Source organism: Podarcis bocagei (assembly GCF_964188305.1).
Source record: "Podarcis bocagei genome assembly, chromosome: 6".
NCBI lineage: Eukaryota > Metazoa > Chordata > Lepidosauria > Squamata > Lacertidae > Podarcis > Podarcis bocagei.
Genome location: NC_138130.1, coordinates 67292656 through 67307695, shown reverse-complemented (window position 1 = coordinate 67307695; position 15040 = coordinate 67292656). Strand labels below are relative to the sequence as shown.

The 15040-nt window shown below is 38.7% G+C and overlaps 1 protein-coding gene across 1 annotated transcript; it reads left to right on the top strand.

Moving 5' to 3' along the window:
* Positions 1–2052: 2052 nt before the first annotated feature.
* ARL6 (ARF like GTPase 6) lies at positions 2053–14807 on the top strand. The gene is made up of 8 exons (XM_081199093.1): positions 2053–2178; positions 3592–3742; positions 6084–6145; positions 7072–7140; positions 7754–7848; positions 10375–10504; positions 12381–12436; positions 14115–14807. Exons 2-8 carry the CDS (start codon positions 3620–3622, stop codon positions 14138–14140), a joined length of 561 nt encoding a protein of 186 aa, XP_081055219.1. The 5' UTR covers positions 2053–2178; positions 3592–3619; the 3' UTR covers positions 14141–14807.
* The last annotated feature ends 233 nt before the right edge of the window (positions 14808–15040 follow it).

Sequence of the window (15040 nt, the reverse complement as noted above, 5' to 3'; positions counted from 1 at the left end):
AATTTTCTAAAACTATCCAATCACTGAACGTCACTTTCGATCCCTTATTTGCATAACTATCTACAGTATCCCCCTGGTGGCCCAGGGTGAGAACTTCAGTACATAAAAATTCAAATTGTAATGCAGTAAGAATATAAGAAATAAAATAAGCTATAAAAATACAATTAAAAATCAATATGAACATTTGATGCCATGGATGTGCATTAAATCCACAGACATGCTATGGACCACTTGAATGAAGCTTATGGACCACTGATGGTTGACGAACCACAGTTCTGGAACCCCTGTTTTACAAAAAGGGACCAGACGATAAATGTAGTAGTTTGGTTTATTAAATTTGTATATCATTACCCACTAAAGAGAAAGAAAAGAGAGAGTCCCAAAATGATTTAGTAGAGACAGAGGCTGCATTCTCATTAGGAATACCTTACAGTTAACTTAGAAGGGCTTCCTTCTAAGTCAGTCTGTTTAAGACCACACTGCTGGTTCCAGATGTAACTCAGTAATTCATGTATTGGCTATTTATAATTGTGCTGTCACAGCATCTGTCAAAAAAACAGTTGAAGAGAAACTGGATTCAGAGACAGAACCCTAATAGGCTCTGTTTGCATTATATTTCTGAGCTCAGGAGATTATATTCATTAAGAATGTAGGCCTAATCTGGAATTTTGGATGAAAAAGGAAGCTCCCAACACTTTAATTCAGACTTGTACATGAAGATAATTCTGATAGTCTGTCTGGTATTTCCTAATGTATTTACGTTCCCTAATATATTTGCAGTGCTTTATAGGTTACCTATAACCTGAGCAAATTTGTCCATATTAGGCTTTGCACTTCCACTAAAACTTTTACAACAGTTCTCTTTTATACTACCCATATGAATGTAAAAACTGAGTCTGGTGAGTCAACACACCGTGGTGCTTAGTTGTTTTTTTACATGGAGGGCAAAGGTCCCTTAGTTCTTGTGGAGAACCTCAGGTCTGAGAACTGAATATGGCCCTCCATGCCTCCCTCTCTTTTCCTCAGGAGGTCTCTTCCCAGGCAACACCTCTCACTTGTCCTGCTCTATGGTCCACCTTGAGTACTTTTGCCTGGATGAAATAATGTCCTCTGGCAGATCCAGCGAATGATCTTGGGCCAGTCAGCCCCTTTTGGCCTAGCCTGTCTGACGGGCTTCTTATGAGGCTTGGAAACTATGTATGGCCCTTTGAATTTTGTGTAGGGGCAGTGGAGTCTAAATTTAATACACAAATAAAACCAGAACATAAGCTTTGTTAGACCAGAGTCCATTTCCTCAGATGCATTATCCTTAGTAAGTCATGACAGTTTATGCCATAATAATAAGCAGGTCATAATACAGCTATCTTTCTGGAAGTTGTGTCAGTAAGATTTTATCACGTCAACGAAGAGGATCCTGCTTGTTTTATTTAAAATGTTGCATTGGTTCCTTCCAATACTCCAGCCCCGCACATGGAGCATTTTGTTAGGAACCGGAAGTGTCATGCGGCAGTAGGGTTTTTTTTTAATGCTGTACCTCTTGGTTGTCATATACCTCAGGGGTTGTCATGCTCATAGAGATAAGAAAGTATAGAGTATCTCACCAATTTTTGAAGATAGAACCCCTGAAATATCTGTTAAAATTGTTTTTTGTCTTCCTGCGGCTGAAGTAAGAGCCGCTTAAATTCACGAATTCAACGTAGCTATGCTTTGGCAGGAACATCTCTTCTTCCCTACTCAATATAAAGTGGCAGCCAAGACATCACACGAACTATGATCAAAATTAGACAATGCATGAGCCAGACCTGTATTTGCTGCTGCTCAGTTACAGCACTTCTTCAGCATTGCTCTCTATAGGTAACTCACACTTCCCTCCAGACAGAAAGGGGGAAACAGACGATTCCAGAAACTGAACATTGGGCAGGTTGTGTGAGTCTATATGGGCGATTTCCTCCCTTCTTCCCTCCCCCCCCGCCCATCCAGCCAATAGAATCCACTGACGTCACGGAAGGCTGTCGAGAGTATCAGAATAATGAGCATTGTGGAGCCCACGTCGTGGAGGGCGTGGCTCATGCGTCGATTCGGTCTCCTAGGCAACGACGCAGGCGTCGGGAGAGAGTGCGCGCGGGAGGGGCTCGCTCTTCCAAGGCCTGGCCGGCGGCGGAGGCTGCGTTTCCCTTCGTGAGTAGCGCCGGCGGCGGTTGGGCGTTTTGTTTCTTCCTTAGAGAGCAAATAGGGGGCGAGGGGAGCATGCGCGGGCGGAGGCTTCGACGGCTTGTCCCTCAGGGGTCAGCCTGAACCTGTGCCGGGGGGGGGGGTTGGTGGGTGCGCAGTTCTCTTGTCAGGCAGAGAACAGTTATGAACTCTAGTATTGTTAATGGCTTTTATCCTGGAATTTCTTCCGACAAGCTAGGAGCAGTTTGACTGTGTCGTCTGACATGTTCGCCCACAACTTAACACTACACAACCCCCCCCCCATATATTCAAGAAACATTTTCCAATCTTCTCTAAACATATGCCCTTCTTGTTCTCTTATTCTACATGTTAAATCTGCAAGCTATGCATATTCCATCAGGTTAAGTTGCCATTCTTCTTTAGTTGGGACCTCACTTGTTTTTCCTGTGTGTGTGTGTGTTTTGGCCAGACCTAAACAAGAAGAACACTCTGGCCACAACAACCTCTTCCCACCGTACAGATTCTATGACTCTGGCACCTGGGCTGAGTCAGGAAGCCTCTTAGCAAGTCAGGATGGAGGAACTCCGCAGGGAAAGCCACCTTTGTAGGTGCCCTTCCTCACCTCTGCCTCTTTGGTGGTTCTGCTTCCCTCACCTGAGTAGCTTCTGAGGGATGGAGGGGACACACACAAGCACACACACATGTGTATATCCTCTTGCATGTGAAATGGCTTGTGGGCAGGAGCTCTTCACCCTCCTGTTTACAAGCCAGTCCTGTTCACGTCTCCTTGGAAGAAGCTACCACCAAGTTGACTGGATGTTCACCAAGTTTATGCAGTATTGCATGCAAAGGGAGCAGCCCCCATCCCTTCTTACAAATGGGTTAAGCCCCAATGAATTCAGTGGGCCTTGCTTTTTTCTTTCTTTCTTTTGAATACTAGGAATGGGGGGGAAATTCAGCTCGCATATAAAGAAAAGCAAACCAGCCTGAATTGCACTTTCCAAAAAATAGTACAAGAACTAAAACTCCGTTATCCTTCAAAATGTGAAAGGGGGCAGGATTTAAAATGTAAAACAGAGAGAATTTGCAATGTCAATTGCATTAGATATCATTGTAAATGAATTCACTAACCTGGTTACACAAAATAATCTATCTGTGATAATGCAGGTATCCATTGAACTAAAGAGTGATACTTTAGACAGAGCGATAAGCAGCCAGGCTGCTTTGGCAAGAGACACTTGCCAAATAATCAGCTTATCTTCTACTTGCTTAAATTAACCAACCTGCTGACACAGATTGAAAACATTTTCTCTTGGGAATTTGTATGTACATATGTATGAAGCATCTGAAGACTTTTGCCTTCCATGTCCATCTACAGTAATTTCAATTGTTTTAAGTAGACATTATTTGCAAACACAGGTGTTGACTGTGCCATTATATCAAAATTATGGGATTATTTGACAAGCTAGCAGGCTGGCTTGGTCTGAAGAAGAAAGAAGTTCATGTTCTGTGCCTTGGGTTGGACAATAGTGGCAAGACAACAATTATTAACAAGCTAAAACCATCTAATGTAAGTAGTCCTTTTTAGTATGTTACCCGCTTGTTTGCCAAATCTTGTAGTAACGATAATGCTCATATTTGGATACATGTATAGAAAGATTTAATTTGTACCATATTGAAATACTAATGTTTAAGATGGCATTCATCTTTATACACTGTTTTCTCTTTTGGAAGTAGATCACATTATTTTTAGTTTTTGATATGATGTATAATTCTAAACTGCTTGTACAATTTCTTAGGTAGTCCTATTGTGTGATTTTCAGGACCCTATCAATGTTTATTCAGAAGAAATTCTGCTATTCAAAGGGGCTTTACTCTCCAGGAAGTGTGTTCAGAATTGTAATTTTACCCATCTAATGAAAAAGAAAGGAAACCTCTTTATTGGTTTTAATATAGAAAAGCAGAGCAGACCTCAGAAAAATGAATTAAATAAAAATATTTAATAAAAACATTACTATCCCATACCTTTTCTCAGGGGATATATTTCAGAAATAGCAGAGATTAAAAGTGAATTTATTAAGATCTAATATGAGGCATCCATTGTATAGTTGGAAATACATGATTTATGCTGCCCATGTTTGGGTTTTCACAATGGCCTGTAAACAAATTTAAGTTTAATCAACTAGTGCTTAGGATATTAATACTGTTTATACATACATACCCTTTTGCACACATGCAGATATGTATATGTTCCTTAAATGCTATTATAGCTTTCTTTAAATAGCTTTTCCTTAAATAGTATCTGTGATACCTCGGCTCTAAATGCAGGGCAAGAATAAATATATCATTAAGGTCTTTTCAAGTTAATATTATGCTTTGACATGATTTCAGCAAAAACTTAATGTGTTAAACAACTATAAGCAAAACATTAGCATACTGGTTTGTTACTTTCAACTAGTACAGAAAGGTCACACTTATTTTTGTTAAGCCATATTAGATTGAAAACATTAAGTACTTAGTCACTAGCCGTGCTAGCACCTAAATGCTAAGCCAAACCATGACTAAGTATGAACAAGCAAGCATGCATCTTCTCTCTGGAGCAAGAGTTGTGGCCTCTTTGCTCCTCCCTGGTTTTGCTCTGCCATGCTTCCTGCAACTAAACTCTCTTTTGTTGTATTATGTTCAAACTTCACTCGTGGCTTGTCTCATTCCAAACAAATTGCAAACTGTAGCCAAGGTTTGCTTTTAGTTTACCGCTCATGATTTGTTTGGGGGAGACAAACCAGAAGACTGGGTTTGGATGTAACATTAAATCAAACCTTGGCTCAGCTCCAGATAGCAGAGAAGGAGCAAAGTAGCTATTATTTTCGCTCTGAGTAACCTGCATGCTTGCTCGTTCACACTTAGCCATGGTTTAACTGAGCATTATGTGCAAACTGTACAAAGGTCATGGGCTGAGCTCTGCATGCATTGCAGCATTTTCAGGTCCCCTTCGCAAAGCAGTTGCCATCCCCGTGCCACTCCACAAAACTGTACATTTTGGGAATTGCAATATGTTGCTTAATGAAGAGCCATGTTTTATAGAGAGAGGAGAGAACCAAGAAAACCCTGGTCATGGTTTATTTTAATGAGTCTTCTCTTATGTATCACTAAGTTTGGATCCAACAAAATGTACCTGCTGTCTTACTGCTACACCATCCAATAAGGAAGCAGGTGGCACTGTAGTCTAAACCACTGAGCCTCTTGGGCTTGCAAATCAGAAGGGCAGCAGTTCAATTCCGCACAGCAGGGTGAGCTCCCATTGCTTTGTCCCAGATTCTGCCAACCTAGCAGTTTTAAAGCATATCAGTGCAAGTAGATAAATAGGTTACCACGGCAGCAGGAAGGTAAATGGCAGTTTAATCATGCTGGCCACATGACCCGGAAAGCTGTATGTAGACAAACACTGACTTCCTCGGCCTGAAGTGAGATGAGCACTGTACCCCATAGTCGCCTTTGACTGGACTTAACCATCCAGGGATCATTTACCTTTTACACCATCCAATGTTTCTTAAAAGCTTGTGTATTCCTGCAGTATCCATAGGTTGCCTGTTTAGGTATTGGTACTACTGTTCTCTGCTGCCAACACAAACATCATACTGCATTAAATAACTGATTTAAATAAGCTAAATATCCACAGTACTGCTACTTAGCATGTATATAGCATTTTAGTATATTCTGAGCTCTTCACATACTTAGCCAGCATTAGTTTAGCATGATGAGAATGAGCCATAGTGAGCCACGAGGGGGAAATATATGTTGCCACGTGACATTTTAAACTATTATTTATTTGGATCAAGAGAATCTATTACTGATTTTTAGTATTAAAATTGAACATGAATTTTTAAAGACAATTTTGTTTTCTTTTGAAGGCTCAAACTCAAGATATTGTTCCCACGATAGGATTCAGTGTAGAAAAATTTAAGACATCTAGGTAAGACCCTTTTATTTCATTATGTTTATATTCTATATAATTATGCATTAGACAAGAGAATTGTCTTTCTAATAGGCTGCATTAACTATAACATTTGATTTGGCATGGGGATGTAATTCTATATGTAGTCATTGTGACAAGCCTCTGGGGAAGGGATCACAAATTGCTAAGACAGATTTCTTGTTGAAAAGGTCTCATATTTAAGTGGTACTGTTGAAATTTTATGCCTTTCATATTAATGATTTTAAGTGTTGGAGAGTCTCTTTAACTAGATTTAAAAGAAAACATTGTCCAGGAGCCAAGCAGCTCCCAGGTTGAAGCTTGCCCAGCAGAATTGTTGACTTTTCTGTTTGAACAACGTGCCCCATGCCATAATAAAATTGCTTCTGAAAGTTGCCTCAACTTCAAGAGTGTCTTGCATTATAGCAAGGGTGGGATACCTCTGGGCCCCAGGCCTAATTAGTCCTGGTATCAGCATGTTTACTTAGTGGTAAGTCTCACTGAGTTCACTCAAACAATTTACTTAGTCAGAAAATAAATAGTTGCACTAGTGGGAGCCAGCATGATTAGCCTTCCTAGTGCAATGAAGCTATACCCCACCAATCAGCTCTGGGGGGTTGGGAGAACCCCCAGAATAGAGTGTAGGGGGTAGAGAGAGTGATCTCCTTAGTGCTATTTGAATTCAACCGTTGGCTTAAGAATCAATAGTTACTTTTTTGTTTTTTAAGTATCCAGTTTTGATATTTAATTGAATATGATGTGTTGGCATACAAGTTAATATGAAGTTTTCTGTTACCAAAAGCATATCAATAAGCATTTCAATAACGAGTCAGAAGTGAGTGCTACTATGTTCAGTAGACTGGGTAATAATTGTACATAGCCATAAAAGCATTTCAGTTTTAATTTTATATATTTTTTGTTTATAGTTTGTCATTCACTGTGTTTGATATGTCGGGTCAAGGTAGATACAGAAATCTTTGGGAACACTACTACAAGTAAGTTCTTTTTTATTGTGAGACTGAAATTTGCAGTATTTGTACATATGTAGAAACTACAAGTCTCTCATCATTTCTGTATGAAATTTATGAAGGTGACTGGGAGTAATTGCAAAATATGATAATGATACTTCTGTTGTGACTTAAGATAATATTCATAGGCTTGCAAAATAAAAAAATGAATACTTACGCGTAATTAATTTTAAGTTAACTAGTGTTTACAGCAGCCTCATACCTTGCAGATTTTTTTTACTACAATTCCTACCAGCTCCAGCCAGCACAACCATAATGGGAATTGGAGTTCAAAACATCTGCAGGGCACTAGGTTCCATGTTGAAGTACTCTTGCAGCTCACTTGATATGAAAAGTTGGTCCGCCTTGCTTTAGAAATACTGTGTTTATAAATCTAAGCAAAGATTCATGTCTGTTTTGAAAATAGCTTGAGTTCCACCATATGGAACATAATGTTTTTTCTAAGAATCTAGAAGGAATATGCTGCAACCAGTTAGTACAGTAACACACAACACATTGAAGTTGGATTCTGATAATTCGTTTTGTTACTCAACATTTTAGGAAGCATCTAATTTGCTTCTTTGCTTTCTATAACACACAGAGATTGCCAGGCCATTATTTTTGTCATTGATAGCAATGACACACTAAGAATGGTTGTGGCCAAAGAAGAACTTGACACTCTCATGAATCATCCAGGTGAGAAGATCCTTTATCATTCACTCAGTTCTATTCCTACTATATGCCTTTCACATAAAACAACTATTTTCTTGGTAACTTTGTATTTGCATATAAAACCTCCTTGTTTTTCTCCCCAGTAGATAACTGGAATAAAGATTTCAGTATATTTTCTGTTAATCGGAGTATCACAAGTATAATTCAAGATGAAATTAATTTAATATAAGGATACCAGAACAAATTTCAGAAATAAGAGATTAACTGAACTTGCATAAATTTTAAACTCTCAATTTGTCCCCTAAACTTAATGTGCTGTAACAGCTTGTGGGCAATTCAGTAAAAGATTTTACTATATTGGTTTCCGACAATTTGCACCAACAAGGCAAATACCTTCAGGTTGGGCCTGAGACACATCTCTCCAGCCCTCTTCACACATAAGAAGGGACTGCAAATATGCATCTCTGGCACCATCCTGAGCTTGCGTGACTCCTCAGCTAATCCCCTTATGTCTGTTTGGACACCTGTAAGGGAAAGCCTACATCCATCCATTCATTCTGGAATAATAATAATAATAATAATAATAATAATAATAATAATAATAATAATAATTTATTATTTATACCCCGCCCATCTGGCTGGGCCTCCCCAGCCACTCTGGGCGGCTTCCATAAAAACCAAAAATACAATAAAATATCACACGTTAAAAACTTCCCTGAACAGGGCTGCCTTAAGATGTCTCCTGAATGTCAGGTAGTTGTTTATCGCTTTGACATCTGCTGGAAGGGCGTTCCACAGGGCGGGCACCACTACCGAGAAGGCCCTCTGCCTGGTTCCCTGTAGCTTTGCTTCTCGCAGTGAGGGAACCGCCAGAAGGCCCTCGGCGCTGGACCTCAGCGTCCGGGCAGAATGATGGGGGTGGAGACGCTCCTTCAGGTATACTGGACCGAGGCCGTTTAGGGCTTTAAAGGTCAGCACCAACACTTTGAATTGTGCTCGGAAACGTACTGGGAGCCGTACTGGGAATCCCAATCATGCATGGTTCCAAAAATTCATTGAAAACATTTGCACATAGAAGTCTACACATGCAAAGTTTTTCCTCCTGAGAAGTCATGCAAACTTCGTGAGGAGGCTGAAGTGTGAAGGGAGCTTGTGCTATACTTACTGTGAGAGAAAACAGTGGCTTTGTTTTTTAGAGGAGAAGTTGATTCATGTATAGAAATATAATAAATGTAATATTCCCTGTATATATTAATTTGAAAAATATCTATAGAGGGAAAACTACTGTTAGGCTGCATAACCTAACCATACTGTGTAGATATCAGCGGTGTGTTACTGAGCCTCCCATAAATGTTTTTCACAAATCATAAATTGTTATGTTACATGGGATGGGTCCAGTGTAGTTGCTGAAATAATTCACTTTGATCTGACTGAACATTGAAATTGGGCGGGGGAATAATCTAATAACTGTATAATTCAGGAGTAGCGACAGATCTGTATTTTCAAAGCTTAGATTAAAAACTACACTGGAGATAGGATTTGGCTTTTATATTAAAAATAGATGCCTTCAGCAACAGCTGTAAGTAACAGAATACTGCCATATATATGGTTGTATTTCTATTCTATAATATAGTTATTTTACATCTGTGGAAGTAACTTCTCTGATGTTAGTAGACTTAATAAAAACCATGAAGTAAGACTGATGTTGATGAAATTGTTACTGATTGTATGGAATATTTATGATATATTGTACCCTGTACTGTATATATTGACTGCAAAGCTATAAACTAGATTTTAGGTTTTTTCTTGTCAAATAATTTTCCTGATTCTGTATTATTGATTGGAATATCTTCACTAATTTGTCTTCAAGTGCAATTTGATCAGATCTCAGCCCCAGAATCTTTTTTCAGAACAAGAATCGAATCCTTGCCTATGTGAAGTAATACTACTATTACTACATGAAGTGTCTCTTCTTATGTGCCTTTTCCTCTCTAATGAGCAGTTGCAGCTACACACACGCTGAGAGCTCAGTAAAACTGACTAGCAGGGCAGATGACATGGCTCCCAGGCAGGCTCAGCGTCTCTTTGTTTTTAAAAATATTTCCCTGCTTTTAGTACTTGCTAGATATAATCCACAACAAGCTTATTTTGGTCAGTTCATATATCTTGTTACATTCTTGCTGCATGCAAATGTGCCACAATCTCATAGGAGAGTTTGAAACCCTGTATCATATCTACAGCTTCTGTGGTTAAGTTTGAAAGAAGAGCTTCTTAATGAAACACTTAAAAACAGTAAGGATATGACAGTGCATAGGGACTTAGCTTAATTATAAACTTTGCAGCCTTAGACATACATCTTTGGGGATGGGTACTTTCAGAACTGTACTGAAACATGCACCAGAGATGCCATGGCCCAGTGTCTCTATCTTAGTAGGATAAAACCTTCAAAAAATGTCATTGACAGGTGAGCAGTTTAGGCATATTGCCGCCTTGTAAAAATGTGTTTATATAAAATATGAATGGATTAACGAAACATTATGTTACTCCTAGATCTTAAACACCGAAGAATACCAATTTTGTTCTTTGCAAACAAGATGGACCTCAGGTTTGCTGTGTCATCAGTAAAAGTATCTCAGTTATTGGCTTTGGAGAACATTAAAGACAAGCCATGGCATATCTGGTAAAATTGGCTTACTTTCATTTTGTACTAAAATTAGTTTTAAGTTACTAATGCTTATATTGAGTGAAGAAAACTCTGTGATAACCAGTATACAAATACTGATTCCAAAAGCAAGCTGTAATCAGTGTCATGTTACACAGTTGTATAAAGGTAATATCTATTTGTAGAAGATTGGTGTTTGAATTTGCAGGGTTGTTTTTCTAAGATAAACCAAGAAACTGACAGAATCTTATTAATCTCAGCATCTTGGAATACTTCTGGAAAGCTACCAGTGTTAGCAAATCACAGCTTGCCATTTGCTTGATGTAGAGCAACAGTCGGTGGGATCAAGCTGTGTTTGCCCATCAGTGGAAAAGACCCGCTGAAGCAATGATATTTCTCCTTCCTCACCTCCGCCTGCAGCCCTTATGCACCCCCTCCCCCAAAAAATCCACCTGCTCCAGAAGACTGTGGGCAATGACAAAGGCATAGATTGCTATTATTTGGAAAGTTATATTTTCACTAACTTGTTGGCGAGTGTGCAACATTTCAGGTTATGTCAGGCTTGTGCAGGATGAGAAACAGAGAAGTTGGTCCCCCCCCCACTCTGCTTCTGGAGGCTGAAACGTGAGCATGGGGGCTGCCTTAAATTATTTGCAAAACCTCTGTTTGAAGAAGCTAATACTTCCTCTTTAAGTACAGGTAGTTGGTGGCAGCCGCAGTGGGGTGCGGGAAAGAAGTCCCCTAGCTACCCTGCTGCCATCCACTTACCTCTCCACTTGCCTGTTTAAAGGAGAAGCACAAGTTTCTAGAGAGCCAGTGTGGTGTAGTGGTTAAGAGCGGTAGCCTTGTAATCTCGGGAACCGGGTTCGCGTCTCCGCTCTTCCACATGCAGCTGCTGGGTGACCTTGGGCTAGTCACACTTCTTTGAAGTCTCTCAGCCCCACTCACCTCACAGAGTGTTTGTTGTGGGGGAGGAAGGGAAAGGAGAATGTTAGCCGCTTTGAGACTCCTTAAAGGGAGTGAAAGGCGGGATATCAAATCCAAACTCTTCTTACTTCAAACAGTGCTTTTGCAAAAAGCTTTATTCCCCTACTCATCAGCTGATGAGTGAAGATTAAATCCTGCTGCTTTGTCTGAGCAATCCAATTCACTGGTGGGCACAGGGCATGCAGCCAAAGCAGCATTAAACCCTGTCCTCTTGTCCATCAGCTAATGTCACCAGTGGCATCAGCTGATCATCGAGTGGGTGTGGTTTGGGAAAAGTGGCCTTGTGGGCTAAATTGGACCTCCTAGTGGACGAAGATGGCCAATGGCCCAAAGGTTCCTTACCTCTGTAGTAAAGACTTTAGGGAAGAGGCAGATGAAATAGTAGGCAGAATCAAGGGAGCCAAAGAGAGGAAGAGATCACGAGCCAGAGGAAAAAGAGAGGGGTCAGTAATGACAGAAATATTTTAAGAAATGGAGCACTTACAGTTACTTCTCTACTGCTGCTACAGCCCTTGTAGTCTTATTTTCTCATATATTCCCATTGATTTGTGAGGATCTTGCGAATTCACTTAACTTTTTGTATTCTCTTCCAGACACTGCAAACACTGCTTCAACTTTGTTAGGCATTCCTTATAGGGCAGGGAAATTGAACGTGATGGTGTCATGTTAGATTTTGTTTTATTGCAAGTGGTTGAAAGAAAGAGGAAATTGAGGTTTGCTGCTTCGGGCAGCAACTAAGCATCTCAGCATCTTTCATGTTGGTCTGTGCTATGTACTATCTTCATACACTAACAATAAATATACTTCTGTGGCTATGATTTGATCTTAACTAACTGTAGAAAATGTAAACCCTTTTTTCATTAGTTTTTTTGTGCCATTAAAAAATGTTTTTCCCCCCTCATTTTAGTGCTAGTGATGCTCTTAAAGGAGAAGGTTTGCAAGAAGGTGTAGACTGGCTTCAAGGTACATTTCATCATGCTTTGCATTACCAGCTTCCCTTTTCCATTCATTTTGTAGTCTTTTCTGTCATTTCATTTTGCTTTTCCCTCAATCTATTTTTGCTATCAGATCAGATTACACAGTGAGTATACTCATCAAACTTGGCTATTTGGATCCCTGTGTGTTACACTTTATATTTTTAGCAAAAATACCTCCCTTTAAAACTTCCCATTTAAATTAAGCAAATATATGGACAGTATTGTTACTCCTAAATTAAGACTAAGAAATAGTGCTTGTGGTCTGAGTACAATGCTATAAGCGTGGAATGTATGATTCTTTTATTTGTTTACAACAGAAAGCAAGTAGCATTATTATGTAGATTACAAAAAGCTAAAGCATTTAGTAAAATATGGCAGCTTTTATGCTGTGCATACCAGAGAATTTTCAAAATGACTAGATGATTTCTAGGTCTAGAGATAATTACATTTTCAAGTCTCATTCTCGCTGTCTGTTCTCGTTGACTGAATGAGTCTTGAGAAGTTTTATGCAGCATTCAAGCATCCCACATTATTATCCTCCACTATCCTTTGGTGTAAGTTATCATAATTAATGTTTAATATCTACCATTGTTTGGGCTTTAATAGTGATACTGTCTCTCTTCATTTAATTTATTATTATTATTATTATTATTATTATTATTATTATTATTATTATTATTATTATTATTAAAATGCCACCCATCTGACTGGGTTGCCCCATAACACATTATTTAGTAAATAAATTAATTTATATAATCAACATTTATTTTTATTCCAATGATCACTGTTTTGGAATGGAATATTCTTATAGGAAATTACTGGTTTACATAGAGTGGCAAGCTCTTTTGCATGCTTTTTAGAAGCTTTGCTCTAAGCTTTGGCCTTAGTTGAGTACAGTGTTTTATTTAAAATACACCGCTAGATGTCAGCAGAGACTAAAAGATGAGAGGCAGAGAAGCACCATTTAGTATATTGGCTGTGTGAAGATCCATGTTTACACACTGTAGTGCTGATCCATAAGAACATTTCTATGAAGGAGGCGCAGGTTATAGTTTATATTTCAAGGCTCTATAAAATAGTTCAGAAGCCTTAATACTACAGTGGTACCTCAGGTTACAGACACTTCAGGTTACAGACGCTTCAGGTTATAGACTCCACTAACCCAGAAATATTACCTCGGGTTAAGAACTTTGCTTCAGGATGAGAACAGAAATTGCGCAGCGGCGGCAGCAGTAGGCCCTATTAGCTAAAGTGGTACTTCAGGTTAAGAACAGTTTCAGGTTAAGAATGGATCTCCAGAACAAATTAAGTTCTTAACCCGAGGTACCACTGTACTAGAATTCTGTGGCGAATATACCATATTTTTCGTTCTATAAGACGCACCAGACCACAAGACGCACCTAGTTTTTGGAGGAGGAAAACAAGAAGAAAAAAAATTTGAATCTCAGAAGCCAAAACAGCAAGAGGGATCGCTGCGCAGTGAAAGTAGCAATCCCTCTTGCTGTTCTGGCTTCTAGGATAGCTGCGCAGCCTGCATTCGCTCCATAAGACGCACACACATTTCTCCTTACTTTTAGGAGTGAAAAAGTGAGTCTTATAGAGCAAGAAATGCGGTAATTAAATAAAAACAGCATTTTAACATCAACTTTATTTGTTTTACCTAGATCAGATCCAGGCAATGAAGACATGAAAAACCAATGAGTTATGAAAATGTCATAAAGATAATTTCTAGATGTACATGATGACCTCTTGAAGATGAAAACTTTTTATAGGTCTGTTTTCTTCTGTTGGCTTTTATAAAAGCCCAATAAAAAATATAATAAATATTTTTGTAACAAAATGTAGTAGCTCAAATGCACATTCGTCATACTGAAGGAAAAAATGCATGTGGTTTGATAGAATAATAAAATCATTGTATGTAGTCTAAAAATGCTGGTGGATTTTTGAGTTAGGGGCTCAAGAGATCACATTTGACTTCCTGATTGTGCTCACCACAGTGTTTCATTCAAAAATATGCAGTGAGATGGACCTTTACCAGAATGTAAAAGTTTTCTCTTGCTTAGAAAACAGCTATTTAAATTTTACACACCATATTTCAGTAAAAATTTGGTTGAATGCGTTTACTCCAAGCCTGCATGCAATCCTGTATTTTTATAAGCAGTTGTGGATGTTTATGAATAATATGTACTGTTGATATGTACTGGACTATATTGTGTTCTATAAGAAGTGAAACAATATTTTCATAAATAAAATATGTTACTAAATACCTACTGTGCTTTTAAGATAATACGTTGAATATCAGCCAAGAACTAAAATAGTCTGTTACACATATTAAATCATCTTTTTGTTTTATAAAACTTTGCAGTGTATTATTCATTTTTTTGCTTGGTTCCTTTGATGCTAATATTTCATTCATTAATATAATACATAATCTGTACATCTTGACTTTTACATTAAACTAAGCTAGACCAAAACCATCTATTTAGCACTGTACAGTTGGTTCTGGATGAGCTTCCTACTATGAAAGGAGAAGGTTCTAGTTCCAGTCCTCTCTTCAAAACAGTCTAATGTACACATGATTTTGTGAACT